Source organism: Prionailurus viverrinus, chromosome F1 (assembly GCF_022837055.1).
Source record: "Prionailurus viverrinus isolate Anna chromosome F1, UM_Priviv_1.0, whole genome shotgun sequence".
NCBI lineage: Eukaryota > Metazoa > Chordata > Mammalia > Carnivora > Felidae > Prionailurus > Prionailurus viverrinus.
In genome coordinates this window covers 28,203,804-28,229,173 of record NC_062577.1, presented here as the reverse complement: position 1 = coordinate 28,229,173, position 25,370 = coordinate 28,203,804, and the positions used below count along the sequence as shown (strand labels likewise).

At 38.6% G+C, this 25,370-nt stretch overlaps 2 protein-coding genes across 3 annotated transcripts in view; one reads left to right on the top strand and one right to left on the bottom strand.

Annotated features, from left to right (window-relative positions):
* Nucleotides 1-3,098, bottom strand: part of NSL1 (NSL1 component of MIS12 kinetochore complex) — a 35,430-nt gene extending 32,332 nt beyond the window's left edge. The window contains exon 1 of the mRNA XM_047840801.1: nt 2,827-3,098. Coding sequence (XP_047696757.1) covers nt 2,827-3,060 — 234 coding nt within the window. The 5' untranslated portion in view covers nt 3,061-3,098. The remainder of the gene's footprint in view (nt 1-2,826) is intronic.
* Nucleotides 3,099-3,159: 61 nt separating this feature from the next.
* On the top strand, nt 3,160-24,853 carry TATDN3 (TatD DNase domain containing 3). Of its 2 annotated transcripts, none has more exons than XM_047840803.1 (10): nt 3,160-3,283; nt 4,794-4,826; nt 5,724-5,797; nt 6,015-6,099; nt 10,739-10,801; nt 12,293-12,402; nt 12,566-12,621; nt 13,935-14,047; nt 21,793-21,870; nt 24,640-24,853. In XM_047840803.1, exons 1-10 carry the CDS (start codon nt 3,218-3,220, stop codon nt 24,781-24,783), a joined length of 822 nt encoding a protein of 273 aa, XP_047696759.1. In that variant the 5' UTR covers nt 3,160-3,217; the 3' UTR covers nt 24,784-24,853. The 2 variants fall into 2 exon arrangements, with proteins under 2 accessions (XP_047696759.1, XP_047696758.1); XM_047840802.1 differs by having other exon boundaries at nt 21,790-21,870.
* Nucleotides 24,854-25,370: the final 517 nt, after the last annotated feature.

Here is a 25,370-nt window from a genome sequence, read left to right as displayed (position 1 = left end):
AATATACAAAAATAAAATAAAATAGGAAGTGTAGGGGCACCTGGGTGGCTCAGTCAGTTGACTCTTGATTTCCACTCAGGTCGTGATCTTGCAGTTTGTGAGTTTGAGCCCATCGGGCTCCTTGCTGACCGTGCAGAGCCTGCTTGGATTCTCTCTCAGCCCCTGCTGATATGTCCCTCTCAAAATAAATAAATAAACTTAAAAAACAATTTTTTTTAAATAATAAAAAGTAAAATAAAATAGGAAGTGTAATGGGGCACCTGGCTGGCTCATGTGACTATAGAGCATGTGACTCCTGATCTCAGGGTTGTGAGTTCCAGCCCCACTTTGGGTGTGGAAACTACTTAAAAAATAAATAAATAAAATAGGAAGTGTAACAAGATTTTGGTAACTGTTAAATTTGGTGATGGATACAAGGGTGTCCACTGTACTAGTCTGTTTTTTGTAAGGTTAAAAATGTGTACGTTAAAAAATAAAGGACTAAAGGAATTTGATAGTATCATTAAAATTTTAAATGCACACTCCCTATTACCTAACAATTTCACTTCTAGCAAAGTATCCTAAAGAACTATTCCCAAAAAACATAAAAAATGCATTAGAAATATTTATGAAAGCACTATTTGAAATTGTGAAACATTGAGGGGAAAATAAAATCTAAATCACAATTTGGAAAATGGTTAAATATACTATATCCATATCATGCAACACTTAAAAAGAATGAAGTATATCTCTAAAAACCATTGCCAAATAATAAAGACATATTTGATAAAAAAAAAAAAAAAAAGCTAACCTGCTACATTAGCATGACACTATTAACGTAAAAAACAAAAAACTAAAACAACAAAGAGAGAGAGAGAGATGTAAAACCCAAAAAAGGTATAGATGGGGTGCCTGGGTGGCTCAGTCAGTTAAGCGTCTGCCTCCTGATTTGGGGCCAGATCATGATTCCACCATTGTGAGATCCAGACCCCAAAGAGCTCTGTGCCCAAAGTGTGGAGCCTGCTGGGATTCTCTCTCTCCCTCTCTCAAAAGTAAACAAATATTAACAAAAAAAGGGGGGGGCAGTATAGAAGGATTACACCCTCCAGGCCTTCCATAATAGTAAGTTACTTCCAGGAAGGAAGGGGGATAGGGGAGAGGAATTCAGACTTTTGTTTTATGCCTTTGTTACTATGAGAATGTATTTTACACATTTTGTATGAGTAAAAATAAGCATAAATCAAATAATGACTGATAATTATGGGTTAAATACACTTTAAAGATTTTATAAATTAAAATCCTTACTTTATACATGGTCATTCAAAGATTATCTCAGAACACAAACTAATATATTTCATTGCAAAATCATATCAATCTAATCTTTTTTTTAAGTTTATTTGAGAGAGAGAGAGTAAGCGAGGGAGGGACAGAGAGAGGGAGAAAGAGAACCCCAAGCAGGGTCTGCATTGTCAGCACAGGGCCTGATGCGCTGTTCGAACTTGCAAGCCCTGAAATTGTGACAGGAGCAGAAATCAAGTGTCAGAAGCTTGACTGACAGCTACCTGGTTGCCCCAATCCAATTTTTTTTTTCGAATTTCCATTACTACATTATGTGGTTTTAGCTAAAGAGATATGTCAGCATACTTAAGCCTCTGCCTTTTACCTGCTCTTAATATAAAACACAATAAATTCCTTGGTAGTTTAAGTCTTCAAATCTTTATCTTCTAATTCACTTAATCATCCGTTAAATAAGGTATGATAGGTTAAGCCAAGCTCCTTTTTTTTCTGTAAAGTAAATGTTCTAAGTACATTAGCACTTCCTAGAAAGGGACAAATTCTAAGATCATTATGCAATGAAACAGTCTTTCCCCAAAAACTACTAAAAAGGTCCTGAGGTATGTCTCTATTATCGTTCCCTTGCTTGCAAGAAGGTAGTAGCACAACTGGAACACAGAATCACTACCCAGGCACTGTTCCTTCCTTCTTCCATTTAACCTTTTTTTTTTTTTTTTTTATTGTTTGCACTGTGGTCATTCAGAGTGTGAATGAGTTTTTGAACTTTTTTGCCCCCAACAGATAGACTGTGTGTTTCCTGAAGACAGGTGGTATCTATCCCTCAATCTGTTGTGTCTTTCCCCCCCCCCAAAAAAGCTTCTTCAGGGCTTTGCAAAATATGAGAAAGGAAGGGGAAATGTTTTGAGGGCCACTGAAGTTTAAAATCAAGACCCCTTCCTTATCTACTTTAGACTTACAGAGAAAATGTTTTCGCGGACTTTACATGAAGTTCTGAAACAGGGAAATGGAAAGACCTAGTTTAGTGACTGACCGATTTCCAGGATTACCCTTTCCAGGAGTCTATGTCTGCACTGTCCAATAGGGGAGCCATCTGCCACTTTGTGGTTATTGAGGCCTTAAAATGTGGCTAGTCCGAAAGGAGATGAGCTTTAAATGTAAGACACCAGATTTGGAAAGTTTAGTACTACCAAAAGAATATGAAATTTCTCGTTCATTTTCTATTACTTCAAGTTAAAACGGTATCTTGGATACAGATAGAGCGCGCTAAATGAAACATATCATTAAAGTTAATTTCACCTATTTTTTCTTCCTTTAATTTCAAGTTACATACATAGCTCCTGGTATTTTTCTACTGGACAGCGCCGGCCTTAAGCGATTAACGATACCCGGCTGACACTAGCATCTATCTCGTCCCCTTGCGTTTCTCGGGCCGCTTCTACGCGAGCGGGCGGCACCGCTAACTTTGCGAAGCCCGGCGTAAGCCCCTTCTGAGCCCTCAGACGGTGCGGGTTAAGGGGATGATAAGACAAGAGATGGCTACTGGGCCCGTACCCACTGCACATCTCGCAGCGCAGGCTCCCGAATCTCCTCTGGCAGCGCGTCCCCCAGCTTTTCCACAACGCGGCCGCACAGTTCTAGCATTTCCGTCACGGCCCGCTTCGAGGTGCAGCGCACCCGGAAGTCCTCTCGGGAGGTGGCGGCGACCGAAGCCCCGTCGTCCGCCCCGGCCACTGTCTCCACGTCCCTCGGAGGGGAAGGGACCACCAACACAGACGCCCGCGCCATTTCTCCTGTTTGAATCGCGGGCGGGAACTCTGGGAGCGGAAGGGCGGGGTCTCACTGGGGAAAGCAGCAAGCGTCCGGCCGGAATCTCAACCCGCCGCTGCTGCAGCGTTCCGGCAGGTGCTCGGCGGACCAGTGGAGTGCTGCGCTGGCGGCGGCGATGGGGGCGGTGGGCGTAGGGTTGGTGGACTGTCACTGCCACCTCTCGGCCCCGGACTTTGACAGCGTATGTAAGGGCGAGGCCCTGCCCGTGGGAGCGGGGAGGCTCGCGGCCCTTTACCTTCAGATTGTTTTTGCTCTCCTCCCTTAAGACCAAGCCTCAAATCCTCCCAGGCCCGTTTATGGCCTGGAGTGACTTGCTCCCGGCTCCGTATTTAATCTCAGTCCTCATGATTTTTCTTTCTGATCCTGAATAGCGTTAAGCCCTCTGTCTCCACGTAGCTTTTATTTGCTCTTCCCGTTTGCTGGAGTGCTTTCCCCCTTCCTCCCCTTGGTCCGGCCGTTTATCCCACCCGCCTCGCAACTCCTGGCGGAGCCCCCAGTTTTCCTGGGAAAATTGTGTTTTCGGCACTTTCCCGCGCACCGTGTGTTCCAGTTCTAATGGGGAAGAGAAGCAAACAAAAGGACAGAACACACAAAATCAGAGTTGCAAAGTTGCACAGTTGCAAACTGCTCCATTGGGGATGAGAGGCTGATGATAGAGAAGGAAGAGCGGGGTGTCTTTTAGGGGGAAAACCTCTCAAGAGGGGGCACTTAAGTTGGAATTGCAAAGACAAAGAGTCGGCCAAGCAAGGAGTTGGGTGTACGGTGGTGTAAAAAGCAAGCAGGTTGCAGGCCCCAGACAGGATAGAACTTGGCACATTCAGCCTACAAAAAGGCTGGTGGAGCCCACTGAGCTAGAAAGAGAGGGGTGGAAACAAGACTGGTGAAGTAGGCCAGTAAGGACAATGTGGATCCAGTAAAGGTTTTTTGTTTTTTGTTTTTTTAAGGGAGAGGGACAAATCTGATTTCCATTTTAAAAACAGTTTTGCTAATGTGTGGCAAATAGCAAGAGTGGAAGCTAGAAAACCCTAGCTTTTGGAGGCGTTTACTGTATGTAGACAGGAGATGATGGTGGTTGCAAGGGGGTTTGAGAGAAGCAGATGTTTGGCACATGTTGAAGCCTAATATCCTTCCAAGTGGAAATGTCATGTCTTTAAATGTCAGTCTTGGGTTCAGGAGAAAATAGGCTGGAGATCAAAATTGGGGACTCATTAGCATAATGGTATTAAAACCTGTGGATGAGATCACCCGAGGTATAGAGAGAGAGGAGCATAGGGTCCTGAAATCTGGCAGAGGAGAGAGAGCCAGCTAAGGAGACTGAAAAGTAGCAGCTAGTGGAGAGCGGTGTTTGCAGGAGTAGTATAGCAGAAGCCAAGAGTGGGAAATATTTCAGGAAAGAAGGAGTGAACAAGTGAGTTCTTAATGCTGCTGAAGGTAAAGTAAGAGGAGGATAGAGAAGTGTCCTTTATATTTCACAATAACAGTTTCTGTTTTAGTAGAGTGGGAACAGAAGCCAGATTTTAGGGAGAGACGAAGTAAACAGAAGGTGCATCACTATTGCTCTTCACATTCTGTTACACTGTTCCTTGCCTTTGTTGTCATTCTTTATGGTGCCTAACTACATTGATATATACAGCCAAAGAGCTGTATTATTTATTATCTAAAATAATTGTGATTACTTACGCTTGTTTTAGGATCTGGACGATGTTTTGGAGAAAGCCAAGAAAGTAAGTCGATACCTATCATTGCCTTTTGTTTTCCTATTAATTTCAAGCTAGAACAGCTTGAACTTTAGAGACAGTATGCTTATGTTGCTTTGTTAATAATAAGTAACATTAATTAACTGTTTACTATATGCCAGGCCCCGAGCTAAGCCCTTTCTTACATTGTCTCATTTTATGTTTCACAACATCCTTAGGAGGAAGCTACTATTTTGTAGCCAACCATTTGGTAGATGAGAAAACTCAGACCTAGAGATTAACCTATCCAAAGACACACTGCTAGTAACGTGATACAGATAAGATAGATAGTCTGGATCCAAAATATGTTCCCGCAACTACAGTGCTTACCAGTTATATGGAACAGATTGGTCCATCTCTCAGTTCTGAAATTAGCTCCAGAGATCATGGAGAAATTACAAAAGTTTCCTGAGACATTTTTAATTTGTTTCAGAAAAAAAAATGACTAATTTTTGGAAGTATTTATGAAATTCATTATAACGACCACTTTATAGTCTTCTGTAAAAGTGATAGTCAGGAATGGTTGCCAATACATTTTACATACACAGCAATCATTCACTATGGCAGCTTAATTAGGAGTTTGGAATTACACAGGCCTAATGATCTTTAGCGAGTTATTTGACTCCATCCACAACTCTCTCCTGATCTATATAGTGGATTACAGTAGTGCCTACTTCATGGGGTTGTGTAGATTAAATGAGGTAATACTTATATTCACTGAACATAGTGCCTGAAACATAGAGAGTACCCAGTGATAGGCATCCTGATTATATTGATGGTGTGTGAGTGAGTAAGAATAACTAAAAGTGGAGAAGACTTTAAATTTATCTTCAGTTATATTAAATGTGTATTGTTTGAGATTCTAACTATTCATTTTTGTTTCAGGCCAATGTTATGGCTCTTGTGGTGGTTGCTGAACATTCAGAAGAATTTGAGAAGATTATGCAGCTTTCAGAAAGGTGCTGCTTCTCTCATTAAGCATTTAACGAGTTGCTAATAAGGATGCAGTTATGATGTCATATTTATAATATCAGAGATCATCCATTTTGAAAGAGAATAAGAAGAAAAAAAGTCACATCGATGTAGCCCTAAAAAATTCTTCCATACTTGTTCTTTAGAGTAGCATTGTTTACTAGTTTAATATTCCTGCTCTCTTAATTTGTTCTACATTTTTAGGTATAAGGGGTTTGTCCTGCCATGTTTGGGTGTTCACCCTGTGCAAGGAGTTTCACCAGAAGACCAAAGAAGTGTCACATTAAAGGTAACAGTCATATAAAACAAGAACCATAAAAAAAAATGATACCTTTTTACTTTGTAATCCTCTTCTTTCTGACCTATAGTCTAAGGCAATAATCCAGAAGAAGGAACTACTACCTTTCATATAGGTATTTGTTACAGCATTATTTGTAATAGAGGAAAAAATGGAAACAGCCTAGAGGCTCAGAAATAAAAATTAATTTGTAGAATGTTAAACATACATACATACATATGGGATGCATGCATGGAAAATGAGAATTATAAGGTTTATTTTATATTAGTGATGAAGAAAATATTTAACAGTATAATATAGGGAGAAAAGCAGGATACCAAATGGTTTATTTGCTAGGAGTGACATCCAAGGAAAAATATATTCTATAAGGAAAAGGCTGGAGAGAAAAACACAGAAATGGTATTAGCTGTGATGATTGGGCAGAATTATAAGTGACTTGCTGTCACATTTTTTATCATGTTGTCCTATTGCTTTGGCAAAAAAGTGATAAAATATCCAGAAAAAGAAAGTTACAAATTCATAGATGTAGTATTGTAAGGGAGCAAATGAGCAGTGTCTTCTTGACCATTAAGCCATTTCTATAGGAATGCTCTGATCTATTAAGCTGCATTGCTTTTATACCCTCTGTGAAAAAAATCCTACCTACAAGATCTCACTGACTCACAATAGCCAATGTACCTTACATTTCAGACTTGTCTCCTGACTCAACATCAGGGTGATGCACAGTTCCTTAAATGCTTTATTACATAATGGAATCGATAGCTCCCCATTTTGAAGAAGTAAAGACTTTTTGTTACCTATGAATAAAGGAGGCTACAAGGTCTTTGACTTTTTATAATAGTGAATTTGTATTCTTTTTCAACGTTTTTTATTTATTTTTGGGACAGAGAGAGACAGAGCATGAACGGGGGAGGGGCAGAGAGAGAGGGAGACACAGAATCGGAAACAGACTCCAGGCTCTGAGCCATCAGCCCAGAGCCCGACGCGGGGCTCGAACTCACGGACCGCGAGATCGTGACCTGGCTGAAGTCGGACGCTTAACCGACTGCGCCACCCAGGTGCCCCGAATTTGTATTCTTACATTAGGATACCCCAGGTAGCTCTATTTATTTTGAAACAATTAATTCACTTAAGGTAAAAATAAATACTTATCCTATAGCTCTCCTGAGTTGTTCTCCTGATATGATAGAATTAGCTAAATTGCCAAAGAGTTAAAATTCCAAAAATACTGGGGATCATAGCAAGATAGCATTTCTTTCGTTGATCTTGATATTTCTATTAATAGGCATTCATTTAGTTAGTCAACAAGTGTTTACTGGGCACCTACTGCATTTCAAGCACTCCTCCAAGCAGCATGGCGTGAAATCCCTCTCGTGGAGGCTAGATTCTAGATAGGGGCAGACAGACCATTAACAATTAGATACACAAACAGGAAAACTTTAGGTAGCACTTAGTGCTTTAAAGACAATAAAACAAGATTATGTGATAGGGATTGTGGGTGATGGTTTTTAGATTGTAGTCAAGGAAAGCCTCTCTGAGGTGGTGATGTTAGAAATGCAACCTGAATGCTATGAAGGAATTGGCCCTGCACAGAGAGGCATCCAAGTGTTGTAGGCAAAGGAAACAACCAAGCACGGATGTCCTAAGGTAGGAACAAGAAATAAAGTGCTGATGTGACTGGTGGCAAGGGGAAGTAACAGTGGTGAGGTCAGAGGGACTGGGCAGGGATCACGTCGTAAGGGCCTTGTTGGATTTCATCAATTCAATGGGAGATTTAAGACAGGAGCAAAAGAGGAAGACAGAAGGAGCTCGGAGACTATTACAGAGAGAGAGAGAGAGAGAGAGAGAGAGAGACGGTGGTAGACTGGACCAGAGTGGTGGCAGCAGAGGTGAAAGGAGGTGGGTGGATTTGACATATTTTGGCACAGATGTAGAACTGATAGGACTGTTTCATTTATAAAAGTAGTTAAAATACCAACAATAGATGGGTAATTCTCGATTCTTAAAGCAGATATGAACTTAGGAAATCTCAGGATAGCCCTCTGAAAAACACCACAGATAAGCAGTTATTCCTATTTTACTCCTAGTGTGCTTGTCCATACCCTAGATTCATTTTCCCATATTGATTAAATTATAAGCCCCTAATATGTGGTACAAAGCTAGGTATGTAGTAAGCATTTATTAAGTTAATTTGGTTTATAAAATTAAAGTGGCCTAGCATCGCTTCCCAGCCCTTTGGCTAAGATCAAGTGTAAAGTTGCCTAGATCACACAAATCTTCCAGCACATTACTGAATTAATTCATTCAATATATATTATTACCAGGCAGGGCTTGGACCCTGGAGACGCTTCAGGGAACCAAAATTCACTGTCTGAAATCTAGTGCTCCCTGCAAATAGGGCATGTGCTCTGCAGTTGGTTCTGGTCCCTTCTTGGCCCACTTCATTCATTTGTGTTACACACCTGACCTGTTCTAAAGGTTCTGAAGACTAAACATTTTCTTTGATAAAAAATCTTTTGTAATTATTTAAAATCATTCAGAATAGGGGCGCCTGGGTGGCGTAGTCGGTTAAGCGTCCGACTTCAGCCAGGTCACGATCTCACGGTCCGTGAGTTCGAGCCCCGTGTCAGGCTCTGGGCTGATGGCTCGGAGCCTGGAGCCTGTTTCCGAGTCTGTGTCTCCCTCTCTCTCTGCCCCTCCCCCGTTCATGCTCTGTCTCTCTCTGTCCCAAAAATAAATAAAAACGTTGAAAAAAAATTAAAATAAAATAAAATAAAATAAAATCATTCAGAATAAATCTGCTCTCCTTCCCTTTTGCCCTTTGTCCCCTTTTTTCCTCCTCCCTCTTCCTTGTCTCTTTTTTTCTGTCAGCAGCATAGTAGGAACAGCATGGGCTTTGAAGTCAGAAAGGCCTGTCCTACTGGCTTCTGTGATCTGTGGCACTTTGCTAAGTCTTAATTCCCTCTTTTTTTTTTTTTTTAAAAGAGGCTTCATGCCCAGCGCAGAGCCCAATATGGGGCTTGAACTCATAACTTTGTGATCAAGACCTGCACTGAGATCAAGAGTTGGTCACTTAACCCACTGAGCTGCCCAGATGCCCCACAATTTCCTCATTTGTAAACCATGAATAATTATACAATAGTAGTCCTAGTCATAGTTATAGAGGTTTAGGATTTTTGAAGCCCCATAATAGAACCATTAGCTATTAAGGAACTTGAGACCTTATGGAGGAAGTTGGAACAGAAATGAAGTCAGAAATAGATTTATGAATGTCTTTATAAAACTTTTTACATCTATTGAAATACTAGAGACCACACACACAAATACACACATGTATTAAGTTAGTAGTATGAATTATATTAATTTCTATTTACTATCCCTGACTTGCCAGAACTTCCAGACTATTTCGTGAGAAGTTGGAACAGTCTTATTATAAATTTGTTGTTTTTTTTTTCACAGATAATACATATTCCAAGAAGCACAATTTTTCCTATATCTGGTCTTCATCCAAACGTACACCTTCTTTCTAAGACTTTCCAAATATCAGCCATTTCCTGGGTAATCCCCAACTTTTCCAGTGCCTCTGAGCTTTCAGAGACAGAGTAACTTGTATATTTGATATGGAAGAAACTTTGGATGACACTGTTTAACCTCCTCGGCTGTTGTCAGACGCCTTCTCTGGTGTCTAAGGTTTTATACTCTTAGCTCCTACAACAATGTTAATTCCTCTTCGTTGAGTCTACTAGAATGTATTTCTAAGGCCTTGATCTACTCTCTCCCTCATCCTTTCTGTCTCTAGAGGTAGAATTGTAAAATCTCCTGTTCCTTTACCATCTGTTTCACCTCCCTCTTCTTAATTCTTCTTTGTTCTGATTATCTTCAGTAGAATTCTTTGCAATTTACATATCCTGAGACTGAAACTCTCAAAGTAGTTTATAAGATATCTAGAAGCAAATTTTCCATATATGTATTTATTTGTCTTTCCCTTTTCTTACAAGGGAACTCTCACAGGGTGAATTCTCTTTAAGTGGAAATAGTAATATCATGGAAACTAATAGTATACAGTTATTTCAGTAGTTGACAAAGAAGCATATGTGTGATATTTAGTGTTTATGCTGTTGAATCTTTAGGGAAAAAATAGGCTAGGCATGACTGTAAATACAGAAGAAATCAGTGAAAACAGTGCAGGAGGATGTATAGGATTGTCACTATGAAAAAACTAAAAAAACATCCTCAGAGGTGGACATACCACAGTGCACTCCCAAAAGCTCAATTACAAGGGTGACTACCTGTTGGCTTTCTTCTCTCTTGCTCAGCTATTCCAGGAGGAAATCCAAATCAGTCTTAAATGCCAGGGAATTCCTCTTAAATATTAGGAAGTGCTCTGGTGGAACTTTTCATTGAAAGTCTTGTTCTTGTAACCTGACTGGGTGTGGGATGTTTCTACTCAAATTTCCAAATAGTAGTATGTACCATTGTAGGATGACTATTAATACTTCTTCACTGGTTAAAGGTATTGAATGTATGTAAAGGATCCAGTATAGTACAGTGCCTGGCATATAAAATGTTTTTCCTAAAGTATCAGTTCCCTTCCTCTTTATTTAAGCAAATTTACTTTTTTTTCTCCCAGGATTTGGATGTAGCTTTGCCCATTATGGAGAATTACAAGGATCGATTATTGGCAATTGGAGAGGTAACACCAAATAGCTGATCAAATGACTTCCAATCCAGACTTAAATATGATATATGAATATAATCTTTAATTCACTGTTGGTGGTTACAACTGACTTAGATAATTATCTTCACCCTATTTAGCTGAATGATAATTTGTCAGTACTTCCTCAAAAAGCAAAATAGCTTGCTCTGTGGTAGTTAACTTGGTGTATACTGACATTAACTAGGCTAGAGTTTGTAATTAAAAAACATTTTTAGGGGCGCCTGGGTGGCGCAGTCGGTTAAGCGTCCGACTTCAGCCAGGTCACGATCTCGCGGTCCGGGAGTTCGAGCCCCGCGTCGGGCTCTGGGCTGATGGCTCAGAGCCTGGAGCCTGTTTCCGATTCTGTGTCTCCCTCTCTCTCTGCCCCTCCCCCGTTCATGCTCTGTCTCTCTCTGTCCCAAAAATAAATAAAAAACGTTGAAAAAAAAAATTAAAAACAAAAAAACAAAAAAACATTTTTATTATACAATTTACAGTTGTGAAACATTTTTATCACTTGGTAATAAACTCCACTTCTAATCAAAGATAAAAGATAAGAGTAACACTTAAATTTAGAATATAGCAATGCGTGCCAAAATAGTGTCAAGGGAAACAGGCATTATAATCTTCCCTGTCCAATGTAGTAACCACATACAACTGTTCAGCACTTGAAATGTGACTGCTCCAAACTGAGATGTGCTATAAATGTAAAATACACAGCATTTTAAAGTCTTAGTACCCAAAACAAGAATGTAAAATAACAATGATTTTTTATATTGATTTTATATTGAAATAATATTACTATATAATAATGATGTTTTTGACATATTGTATTAATAGGATTAAAGTATATTATTAAAATTAATTTCACCTGATTCTTGTTAGTGTTTTTATTTTATTTTTTTAAAAATGTTTATTTAGGGGCGCCTGGGTGGCGCAGTCGGTTGGGCGTCCGACTTCAGCCAGGTCACGATCTTGCGGTCCGTGAGTTCGAGCCCCGCGTCGGGCTCTGGGCTGATGGCTCAGAGCCTGGAGCCTGTTTCCGATTCTGTGTCTCCCTCTCTCTGCCCTTCCCCCGTTCATGCTCTGTCTCTCTCTGTCCCAAAAATAAATAAACGTTGAAAAAAAAATGTTTATTTATTTTTGAGAGAGAGAGGGAGCATAAGCAAGGGAGAGGCAGAGAAAGAGAGGGAAACACAGTCTGATGCAGGCTCTAGTCCCTGAGCTGTCTGCACAGAGCCTGATGCAGGTCTTAAACCCATGAACTGTGACATCATGACCTGAGCCGAAGTCGGACACTTAACCGATTGAGCCAACCTAGGTGCTCCTTGTTAGTGTTTTTAACAAGGCTACTAGAAACTGTAAAGTTACACATGTGGCTTGCATGTATGGCTCCCGTCATGTTTCTTGGACAGCATGGCTCCATGGCATGTCTTTTAGGTTCATTAAAACATAAATGTGTAAATCTGTTGTATTTTTCCATTACAGGTGGGACTAGATTTCTCCCCCAGATTTGCTGGCACTGATGAACAGAAGGAAGAGCAGCGACAAGTCCTAATCCGACAGGTCCAATTAGCCAAAAGATTAAATTTGCCTCTGTAGGTTAATTAATCATCTTTCTGTATTAATAGCTATGGAGCAAATTAAATAATGATTCTCCTGAGATGGAGCTTTGCATTTCTTTTTCTCTGAATTGCTTTAATAGAACAAAATAATACTTACAGATTAAGTACCTAAAAAGAATTTTTTGTTGTTAAACAGAAATGTTCACTCACGCTCAGCTGGAAGACCCACCATCAGCCTCTTAAATGAGCAAGGTATTTAGGTTCCTGAGAGAAATGTGCCTAATATTTCAGTTTGACAGTTCCAGTCCATGTTCTCACGGAATAAACCGTGTTTCACTTTGATTTCTTAGAGGGAATGAAATGGGGCAAGGGTGGAGGTGGAAACCAACTAAGGTGATTTTGCAAGTCAGTCTACTTCCAGGTGTGACTATGCCATTTAAAAGGCCAGCATAAAGCAAGTGAAAACTTGGATCAAGTAATTTATATTCCCTAATTTAAAAATTGGCAGTTCCAATTTTTTAATCAGCTTAACCAGCTGATTAAAGACAGAGGAAAAAACAGAGCAAAGATGTGCTACTGTTTTGCATGTTTTCTGGCTGCTGCTTCAGAAAATGGTAATTCTACAGGCTGAGGCCATGATACATAAAATGCACTGTCAACTTCAGCTGCTTCTAAAGTAAAAGTATATCTTACAGAATTACAGAATAACACAGAAGTGTTATACACAGTAAGAAATATACTTTATTTTGAGTCACAATATATACACATGTATACTTTTTTTGTAGTATGACTTTATTTCGAGACTTCGTATATGTGCATAAAGAAACCTGAGAAACGTTTAAGGAGCAGTATATTTATATGGTATATATAAATATGTGTGCATACACATATGCAGACACACACATACGTATAAGCACATGCTGGTCAGTCGTGACTCACTAAATTGATTTCATAGTTCACTTAATAGTCGCAATCCACAAATGATCACACCTACTATTTGAAAAAAAAACAGTATTAAATAGTAAAGTAAATGTAATTGCCTGCAGCTAGAAAGTATTGTATTTCTCAGTGATGAGAATCACTGGGATTACTAAAAATTACTGGGATTTTTAGGCAGGCTGAGTGGCCATCCTTTAAGAACTGAAGGTGATCTTGTGAAGCCAGCCCTGACTACAGAATCTCTCAGTCACTGATTCCCTGTCTCTTTCACAAGCATTCTTGCGAAGGATAATTTCACTGCTTAAATACGTAGTAGGAACAATAATTGTTCCTACTAGAATAATTTCCAAATGTCTAGAAAAGGTTTGATGATAAAGGATGTTTAGAAATTTGTTTAAAAAATTGTATTTCAATTTTATTCTGAAGATTAACAACGTGCTGTATTTTTTATTGTACTGTTTGAACACTGTACATTTACCCATTAGAAGTCATAGAACCTCATCCTTATGTCCTTGTGATCAACATTTACTTAAAATTTACAATCTATGTTGCCCAATTTGATTAGTGGAAAAACTTCTCATTAAGGAAATGAAAGGAAACTCTAGCTTATCATTAACCTTTGACAGGTGCTGACAAAGTGCTTCTGCATGCATTTGATGGCCGGCCATCTGTAGCCATGGAAGGAGTAAGAGCTGGGTACTTCTTCTCAATTCCTCCTTCTATCATAAGAAGTGGACAGGTAAGTTCTTTCATTAAGCCCCAATTTATGCTTTGTGAAATACACTTTAAAATACGAGCTTTTATTACACACTTGTAATACTTATTCTGGTTACATTACAAAAATTAATCATAGGTCCCTACCGCACACTGACATGAAAATTAACTCAAAAATGGATCAAAGACATAAACACAAGAGCTAAATCTATAAAATTATTAGAAGAAAACAGATCAAAATCTTCATAACCTTGGAATTGGCAATGGTTTCTTAGATATGACACCAAATGCACAAGCAGTCAAAGAAAAAATAGACTTCACCAAAATTTAAAACTTCCACAGTAAAACAATTCTTATACTTTTTATACTAGAAGACATACTATCGAGAAAGTGAAAAGATAACCTACAGAATGAGAAAAAGTATTTGCAAATTATATCTGATAAAGGTTTAGTGTCCAGAGTATATAAAACACCATTACTACTCACCAATTAGAAAAAAAATAGGTGTGCCTGGGTGCTCAGTCCGTTGAGCATCCAACCCTTGATTTCAGCTCAGGTCATGAACCCAGGGTTGTGGGACCGAGCCCTGTGTCAGGCTCTGCACTGGGCACAGAGTCTGCTTGGGATTCTCTCTTTCCCTCTTTCTCTGCCCCTTTCCTGTTCATGCTCTTGCTCTCTCTCTCTCAAAATAAATAAATAAATAAATAATAAACAGGCAAATAACCCAGTTTAAAAATGGACGAAGGATTTAAGTAGATTTTCTCCAGAAGACATACAAATGGTCATAAGGACGTGAAAAGACATTAGCCAAAAAGAAAGCACAAATCAAGGGTACTATGCAGTACCACTTCACACCTACTAGGTTTGACAGTTTCTCAAAAAATTAAACACAGTTAACATATGACCCAGCAATTCCACTCCTTGGTAGATACCCAAGAGAAATGAAAACATATATCCACACATAAACTTGTACATGAATGTTCACAGCAGCAGGATTCATAATTGCCAAAAACTAGAAACAACCCAAATGTCCATCAGCCGATGAGTGGATAAACAAAATGTGGTGTGCCCATATAATGGAATATTATTCAATCATAAAAAGAATTGAAGTGCTCATTCCTGGTAAACCATGGATGAACCTTGAAAACATTATGCTAAGAAAAAAGCCAGACACAAAAGAACACATATCATTCCATTTATATGAACTGTCCAGACTAGGCAAATTTCACAGAGGCTGAAAGTAGACTAATGATCGCTACTAATCATTAGTGACTACTAATAATGGGTAAAGCGTGTCTTTCTGGGGTGACGAAAAGTTCTGGAATTACATACTGCTGATGGTTGTACCACCTTGTGAATATAATAAAAACCATTGAAATGTATACTTTTATTTTATTTAAAAAAAATTTTTTTTAATGTTTATTTATTTTTGAGAGAGAGAGTGAGCAGGGGAGGGGCAGAGAGAGGGAGACACAGAATCTGAAGCAGACTCCAGGCTCTGAGCTGTGAGCACAGAGCCTGACACAGGACTCGAACTCACAGACCACGAGATCGTGATCTGAGCCAAAGTCGGACACTCAACTGACAGAGCTACCCAGGCACCCCTGAAATGTATACTTTTAAAGAACGAATATTATGGTATGTGAATTCTATCAATTAAAAATGCAACAAAAACTAATTTAGGTAATTTACCATATTTTTAGACACTCTTTTTTTTTTATATTTTATTGTCTTTGATACTGAGGTGCATGTTACAGTCAATGGCACCTTAAATTCTGTGAAATACAGTAAATTGTCTACCAGTATTCAGAACTAATGTAAGTAAAGAGTACAGAATTGAGGTATAGCCAAGATTTTTTAGAAATGTCTCCAAGGGGCATCTGGATGGCTAATTGGTTAAGCATCCAACTCTTGACTTCAGCTCAGGTCATGATCCCAGCGTTGTGGGATCAAGCCCCACATCAGGCTCCACACTGCCTGCATGGAGCCTGCTTACGATTCTTTCTCTCTCTCCTTCTGCTCCCTCCCTTGCTCCCTCTCTCTCTAAAATGAAATAAAATTAAAAAAAAATCTCCAGTAACAATTTATGTTTTATTATTTTTTGAATGGTAGTTTTTAAAATCAGGTTTATTGAGAAATATACCTATTGTGATTTGCCTTTTTTACATACACAATTCTAATGGTTTTAACAAAGGTGTACTACCACCACATTCAAGATACAGAGTATTTCCATCATCCCAAAAAGTTGTTTCATGCACCTTTCTAGTAAATTCCTCCTTCCACCCCCAATCCCTGGCAACCACTGATTTCTGTCCCTATGGTTTTACCTATTCTAGAATGCAATCTAAATGAAATAATTCATGTAAGCTTTTGGATCTGGCTTCTTTTACTTAATGCTTTTGGATTCATCCGTGTTGTTGCATATATGAGTAGTCTATTTTGTATATGTAGTTTATTTTGATTGCATGTGGATTTTCCAGATTACCCATTTACCAGTTGATAAACATTTAGGTTGTTTCCAGTTTCACACTATTATGGATGGAGCTGATATAGACATTAACATACAGATCTTTGTTTGGACATATATTTTCATTTCTTCTGTGTTAAAACCTAGAGGTGCTATTGCTGAGTCATAAGGTTAAGTGTATGTTTAACTTATTAAGAAACTGTCAAACTGACTTCCAATTGGCTGTCCCATTTTGGATTCTCAACAGCAGTAAGCCAAAGTCTTGGTTCTGCCTCCTTACTAGTACTTGGTGTTGTCATTTTTTTAGCTATTCTGATACGTGCATAACCATCTCTCATTGTGGTTTCCATTGCATTTCCTCGATTAATGATGTTTAAAATTTATGTTCCATGCTGACAGTGCAGAGCCTGCTTGGGATTCTCTCTCACTCCCTCTCCCTCAGTCTCCTTCTCTTTGTGTCCCTCCCTCACTCGTGCTCTCTCTCAAATAAAAAGTTTTTAAAAATTTAAAAGCACATCTTTGCAGGGGTGCCTAGGTGGCCCAGTCAGTACAGCATGTGACTCTTCATCTCAGAGTTGTGAGCCCCACATTGGGTGTAAAGATTACTTAGAAATAAAATGTTTTAAAAAATTTAAAATAAAAGCACATCATTTCATGTGCTTATTTAACATCCATACATCCACGTCTCTTCTTTGGTAAAATTTCATTCACGTATTTTGCACCTTTTTATTTGGTTTGTTTTTTATTGTTGAGTTGGCGAAGGTCTTTATATATTCTGGATGCAAGTCCTTTATCTGCTAAGTGTTTTGCAAATGTCTTCTCTCATTTTCTCGCAAATATATTCTTTTATTTTCTCTAGTGTCTTTCAAAGGGAAGTTCGTTATTTTGATGAGCTTCAGTTACTATTTTTCTTCTAGGATTTGCACTCTTAGTATCATATCTAAGAAATCTATCTAACCCAAGGTCAAAAAGATTTTCTCTTATGTTTTCTTCTAGAAGACTTACAGATTTAGTTTTACATTTAGATTTGTGATCTATTTTGTATATGTTGTGAAGTATGAGGCAAGATTCACTATTTTGCCTATAGATATCTGGTTCTGGTATAATTTGCGGGAAAGATGATCCTTTCTCCCTAAAACTACTTTGGCACTGTAAAAAAATTAATTGACTATATATCTGGATCTACTTCTCATTTTTCAATTCTGTTCCATTGATGTATATGTCTGTTCATATGCCAATATCACACAACCGTGATTATGTTAGATTTATAGTAAGTTTTGAAATCAGGTAGTGTGAGTATGCTGCAATAAAGCAAATACCACAATAAAGCTGTGTCTCAACAGTGGGCTTACTAATTATTAAATCCCATGGTAAACAGATGTTCTGTCATCCAAGCTTTGTCGTTCCATTTATAGAGCACAAGCAGAATAAATTTAGCATTATTCTTAAGGGCTCTAGGATTTTTAGAATGGTAAGTAAACATTAAAGTCACCAGCTGCATTAGCACCTAACAAGAAAGTCAGCCTGTCCTTTGAATTTTGGGAGCCAGGCATTGACTTTTTCTCTCTAGCTATGAAGGTCCTAGATGGCGTCTTCTTCCAGTAGAAGGCTGTTCTGTCTACACTGAAAATCTGTTTTATAGCGTAGCCACCTTCCTGAATTCTCCGAGCTGGATCTTCTGGAGAACTTGCTGCAGCTTCCATGTCAGCACTTGCTGCTCCGCCTTGCACTTTCATGTTTTGGAGACGGTGTCTTTCCTTAAACTTCATGGACCAACCTCTGCTGGTTTCAGAATTTACTTCTGCAGCTTCCTTGCCTCTTTCAGCTTTCATAGAATTAAAGGGCTTTGCTCTGGATTGGGCTTTGGCAGAAGGGAATGTTGTGTCTGGTTTCGTCTCCTTTCCAGGACACTCAAACTTTCTCCATATCAGCAATAAGGGTGTTTCCCTTTCTTCTCATTCATGTGTTCACTGGAGCAGCACTTTTCATTTCCTCCAAGAACTTTTTCTTTGCATTCGTCACGGCTAACTGGCACAAGAGACCTCGCTTTCTGCCTGTCTCGGCTTTCCTCACCAAGCTTAATCGTATCTAGCTTTTGATTTAAAATGAGAGCTATGTGATTCTTCCTTTCCCTTGAACACTTAAAGGCCATTGTAGGGTGATTAATTGGCCTAATTTCAGTATTGTGTGTCTCAGGGAGTAGGGAGGCCGGGGGAGAGGGAGAGAGAGACAAGGGAATGGCTGGTGGGTGGACATACACATTTATCAGTTACGTGTACCGTCTTGTATAGGCACAGTTTGCGGTGCCACAAAGCAGTTACAATAGTAACATCAGAGGTCTCTGGTCACATATCAGCATAACAGATATAATAACAATGAAGATGTTTGGGATATTGCAAGAATCACCAAAATGTGAGACAGTGACACAAACTGAGTAAATGCTTTTGGAAAAATGGCGCTGATAGACTTGCTAGATACAGGGTTGCTGTAAACCTTCAATTTGTAAAAAGAAAAAAACAAAAACAAAGCCTCGATATCTGTGAAACACAGTAAAGCAAGGTTGCCTATATATTATCCTTTTTATAGTTAAAGTATAGTTTATAGTTAAGTTTCGGATTATTTATTGAAAACCTTCCCTGTTTTCTAATATAAACCTTTAATGCTATAGTTGCATTAGCACTAACCAGTTCTTATAGTTACAGTCCACAAATTTTGATGGATGCTGTATTTTCACTTTCTTTCAGCTTGAAATATTTTCTAACTTACCTTGTGACTTCCTCTTTGACCATATTGATTATTTCAAAGTGTGTTGCTTAATTTCCAAATACTTAGGAATTTTCCTGATAACTTTGTTATTAGGATCTGATCACTAATTCTATTGTGTTCAGGAAACATACATTATGTAATTTTAATTCTTCCAAATTAGTTGAGGGGGCGCCTGGATGCCTCAGTCAGTTAAATGTCTGACTTCAGCTCAGGTCATGATATCACAGTTTGAGAGTTTGAGCCCCACATCAGGCTCTGTGCTGAAGACACAGAGCTGGAGCCTGGAGGCTGCTTCGGATTCTGTGTCTCCTCTCTCTGCCCCTCCCCCCACTCCCGTCTCTCTCAAAAATAAACAAACATTGAAAAAAAAATTTTTTAATAAAATAAATTAGTTGAGGCTTAGTGGCCCAGAATATGGTCGGTCTTGGTAAATAGAACATACATAACTTGAAAAGAATGTGTATTCTGCTACTGGGGGATGGAGTGTTCTAAAATGTCAGTTAGGTCAAGTTAATTGATAGTTCAAGATTATTTTTATTTCTCCTATTTTTATCAAGTGTGGAAAAATTTCCTATTTGGTAATAATTTTTAGCTGTATCATTTCTTTTCCAAAACAAAAATACTATTTTTTCTAATTTTAAAGACAGTATGTACAGTATATGTACATTATAGAAAATTGAAAGACTTCAGGAAAGAACAAATTTCAAGTCAGTCTAAATCCTACCACTCAAAGATAATCATTGATAACATTGATTCAGATCAATTCTTAGTCTTTTTGTTTTGAGTCAGCTTCATGGATATTAGTGTCTATAAATATTGATCTACTTCATCTTTAAAGTGATTGCATAATATTTCACACTACGGATGTACCATAATTTATTTAATCATTACTGTAAGTAAAGATTAGGTCATTTCTAGTTTTTCACTGTTAATAATCAGTGCTTCAGTACTCAGCTATAAAAAAGAATGCATTCTTGCCATTTGCAACAATATGGATGGACCTACAGGGTATTATGCTAATGGAAATAAATCAGACAGAAAAAGACAAATACCATATGATTTTACTTCTGTGTGGAATCTAAAAAAAGAAACAAATGAACAAATAAAACCAAACAGACTCGTAAGAGAACTAGTGGTTGCCAGAGAGGAAGGGAGTGGGGAAATGGGCAAAGTAGGTGAAGGAGATTAAGAGGTACAGACTTTCAGTTACAAAATAAGTCATGGAGTTGAAAAGTACAGCACAGGGAATATAGTCAATACTATTGTAATAATCTTGTATGGTGACAGTATTAGGGTAGCACTTAGTAATGTAAATATCAAATCACTATGTTGTACACCTGAAACTAATATAATATTGCATGTCAACTATACTTCAATTTAAAGTACTTCAGTGGATGGGGCACCTGGGTGGCTCAGTCGGTTAAGCATCCGACTTCTACTCAGGTCGTGATCTCACAGTCATGAGTTCGAGCCCCCTATCGGGCTCTGTGCTGACAGCTTGGAGCCTGGAGCCTGCTTTGGATTCTGTGTCTCCCTTTCTGTCTCTCTCTGCCCCTACCCCGCTCATGCTCTGTCTGTCTGTGTCTCTCAAAAGTAATAAATGAACGTTAAAAAACATTTTAAGGTACTTCAGTGGATACCTTTGTACATCCACAAATACACGTGCACATTTGTGCAGTATTTCCTATAAACGGAATCATTGAGGAAAAGGGATACATTTTTAAATTTTTGGTTAGATTGTCACATTTCCTTAAAAGAAGTTTATGACAGTTTAGCGTTTATCTACCAATAGTGCATAATATTTCAATGCTTTTTGAAATTTTAATCTTAAAATACTTTATTTTAACCATGTTTCATTTTGTATCATCTGTCGCCCATCTTTTACTTTTTTTACTTTTTTTTCCGTTTGGGTATAGTTGACACACAATGTTACATTAGTTTCAGGTGTACAACATAGTGATTCACTTCCCATTTTTACTTTAAAAGTGCTGTGGCAGCAAGAGAATTCTGTTCTTGCTTTAAAACTCATGAAGTTCATTACAATCCTTGTAACCCAGACAGAAAATCATAAACAGGAAAATAAAGCCATCTCCTACCCAATCTGAAACTTTAAATGTGCACATGAATTGAATTGGTAAACGCAGAGCCTTGAGTGACTCACAGCGAATAGTAGGAGCAAACACTGAGCGTGGTGGGTGGTGGTGGTGGAGACACCACAGAAGTCTCTTCCTTGGGTCTCCCTTGGGCGTGTGATACCAGGTGTTTGGCTTTCTTGCTGGGTGTGCTTCATCTTTGGCTATTGGTTACTGCTGCTTGGGTCCCTGGAGGCTTTGGATAATTTGGGGCAATGGATGTTTCTGTTTAAATCTATCAGTTGGTTGTAGAAGGATGAGAACACAGTGACCAATTATTGATTGAATAGGAAAGCATGAATTTTAGGTTCCTGGAGAGTAGGATGCATTGGTATATGGGTTTAGTGCACCTTTTTTATCTTCATGGCTCATGTTTTAAACTGGCTCTGTCTTTTCTCCAAGAAGCAGAAACTTGTGAAACAGTTGCCTTTAACTTCAATTTGCTTAGAAACAGATTCACCTGCGCTAGGACCAGAAAAACAGGTAAATGCTTATCTAAAATCTACATTATTTAGATTGTCTCTTTCTTTTGAGCTATTTTCAGTTTAGCCGTGTGTCTCATTACAGTGTAAATACAGTGGGATCCTATTTTAATGCTAGGTTGAGAGATTTTATTAATTATATAGCTCTTGTGCTCCAGCACATATTATTGGATATCAGCCATGTCTTAATGTATGTAATAATGAGAGCCAGACAAGTACAGTAAAAAGTTCAGTATCTAGAGTCAGAAAGACCTGGATTCAAGTCCTGTCTCTGCTACCCACTAGCTGTGTGACTTTGGGCAAGTTGCTTAATCTCTTTGAAAGTGTGTCCTCGTTTACAAAATGTGGGCAAAATAGTAATAAAATACTTGAGAACATTACAGTGAGTATTAAATGAAATAATGTATATGAATGTCCAGCAGCGTCTGGTTTATAGATGTTCAAGAAATGTTTCTTTTTCTTCTGTCAATTAGCGTGTTACAATGAGGCTCTGTTTCTTTCAGTACAAATATTGATGTAATCATAGATTTATCGATGTGATCTTTGCTGTACATTTTATTATTGTAGGCCACAAAATGTCATATTTTAAGTATTGCTACCTTTTAAAATTGTAACTGAAAGGAAGCCAGAGTATCTGCTCTGTTTGCTTTGGACATCACCTGTTACATTGACCTCCGAGTGTGGCTTACTGAGTGCCCTTGACTGCCCATCAGATCTGTGTCTCCATGCCTACCAGGTTCAGAGGACTGGCACTCAAGACTCAGAAGTTTGGGAGCAGTAGTGATGTGATTTTTAATAAACTATGATTATTTACAATTGCAATGTTACTTTTGCTAATCAAAGTCCAATTAGTTACATATCTGTGTAAGTTGGCTCTTTAAAGAATATAGAAGACAGAGGAATGAGGAAATAGACGATCACAACTCCAGTTATTTTTTTGTTTGGGTATAGGACAAGATGGTACAGAATTGCTTTCCTGGTTAGCGTATACTAGAAGGAACAGAACGTAGCATTTTCCCCCTAAACAGAAATGAATTTCAGATGCTGTTCTCAGTTTATATTTGCCTCTAGCTGATGTGACAAAAATTCTGGGTTTCTGGCATAGAGCCTTGTGCATAGCAGGTACTCAGAAATATTTGTTGAATAAATGAATTTTGTAGCTGGATATACTTTTTGTTAAGTAAAGTGCATTTGTTTAGAAAATCAGAAAGCACAGAAAATCATAAACAAGAAAATAGAACCATGTACTACTGAAAAGTTATCACTAGAGAGCAGTGGCTACGAGCATAAACCCTGATACCAGATTTCACAGGTTTAAACCTCAACCAGCCTACAAACCAGCCATTTAGGATTCCTTCTTATCTATAAAAAAAAAAGTGACGCTAATAAAGCAGATAATAATAGTACCTATCTCATAGAGTTACTTTGAGGAATAAATGAGAAATCCTATGAAAAGTTTACAACAAAATCTTGCCTACAATAAGCACTAAATAAATGTTAGTTTTTATGTCCTTCCAGCCTTCTTAATATCCATATATGTACATGTATATTTTTCATAAAAACAAGAATAGCCTGAACAAATTTCATAACTTGCTTTATCTGGTAAACATCTGTATTTGTCAATATGCTTTTCCTCATCATGTTTAATAACTGTGTAATATTCCAGTATGTGAACATACCATAATATCTGTAACTTGTTATTTACATTGTTTCCAACACAGCATGGTAAACAACATGATGAACATCCTTGAGCAAAAATCTTGGTGCATATTTTTCATTGTTTTTTTAGGCTAATTATCAAGGTGTTTTTTTTTTTTTTTTAATTTTAACAGTTAGCTTATTCCCCTAAGTATTATCATCCTGAGTAGAAAACATAATAATAATAATTTGTAAAATCTGAGTGCTGCTGATTATAGATACACCACTGTTTTGTAACAACTAAGAAAGAAAAATCACTGACAATTATGCTATGACATGCCATCGAATGTAAGTAAAACCAGTATCAATTTCAGAGATATTAAACATCTTAGAATCAGTGAAATACCAGTATGTAATCTATTTATTCTTCCAGACACACAACAGCAATTCTTTTTTTTTTTTCAATGTTTATTTATTTATTTTTTGGGGGGGACAGAGAGAGACAGAGCATGAACGGGGGAGGGGCAGAGAGAGAGGGAGACACAGAATCGGAAACAGGCTCCAGGCTCCGAGCCATCAGCCCAGAGCCCGACGCGGGGCTCGAACTCACGGACCACGAGATCGTGACCTGGCTGAAGTCGGACGCTTAACCGACTGCGCCACCCAGGCGCCCCACAATAGCAATTCTTGAATCCAACTGTAATAAACCTGTGAGGTGAAGAGGTCAGGCAGCAGAGCAGTGACCTTTACAAGCTAGTCACTTATACAACAGACCAAAGCACAGTTAATGCATCACACAGGCAGGTCACCAAGTGTTCACCACCTGCAGACTGCTTTATGTGCTGGGCCCTGGGCCTCCGTGTTAATACCCGAGGACTCTTTTCAAGAACAACATCGACTTACAGTCAACATTGTACAGGCCAATGTTGTGGCTGTAGCTTTTAAGCTGAAGTTCAGGGCCTTCTCCCCAGCCTTGCCTCACCTCCCCTGCCATTAAGAAAAGAAAAAAAAAAAAACCAAAAAAACCTCACTGGCTTTTACCAACTCACTTTGTTCTGCTCTATCTATGGTCTCTAAGATTGCTTCCCTTGAGTGTCATGTCTGATTCACTGTCTGCTTTGTTCTGTTTCAGGTACGAAATGAACCCCAAAACATTTCCATTTCAGCAGAATATATTGCCCAGGTGAAGGGGATCTCAGTAGAAGAAGTTATAGAAGTGACAACACAGAATGCATTGAAACTATTCCCCAAGCTTCGGCAGCTGCTCCAGAAGTAGCTTCAAAACCAAATCTGCTTCAGGGAGCAGCATCCGAGAGAAAGAAATGTTCCGATTAAAACTGAGGGTTCATGGGGGGTGGGAGGGAGGGGAGGGTGGGTGATGGGTATTGAGGAGGGCACCTTTTGGGATGAGCACTGGGTGTTGTATGGAAACCAATTTGACAATAAACTTCATATATTGAAAAAAAAAAAAAGAAAGAAATGTTCCGATTAAGAGTCTGAACTAGGGGCACCCAGGTGGACACCCAGTCAATTAAGCATCTGACTTCAGCTCAGGTCGTGATCTCACAGTTCGTGGCTTCGAGCCCTGTGTTGGGCTCTGTGCTGACATCTCAGAGCCTGGAACCTGCTTCAGATTCTGTGTCTCCCTCTCTCTGTTCCTCTCCACTCATGCTCTGTCTGTCTCTGTCTCTCAAAAATAAATAAACGTTAAAAAAAGAAAAGAGTCTGAACTGAAGAAGCCATTATATAAAGGTATAGAAGATTATAATTTTGGAGAAGATATTTCTCCTCAAACTGGGCTTGGATCCTGAAACCCTGGGTTCTGATTCCACTTTGTGCTTCTTTTTAATTATTGGGGCCCTA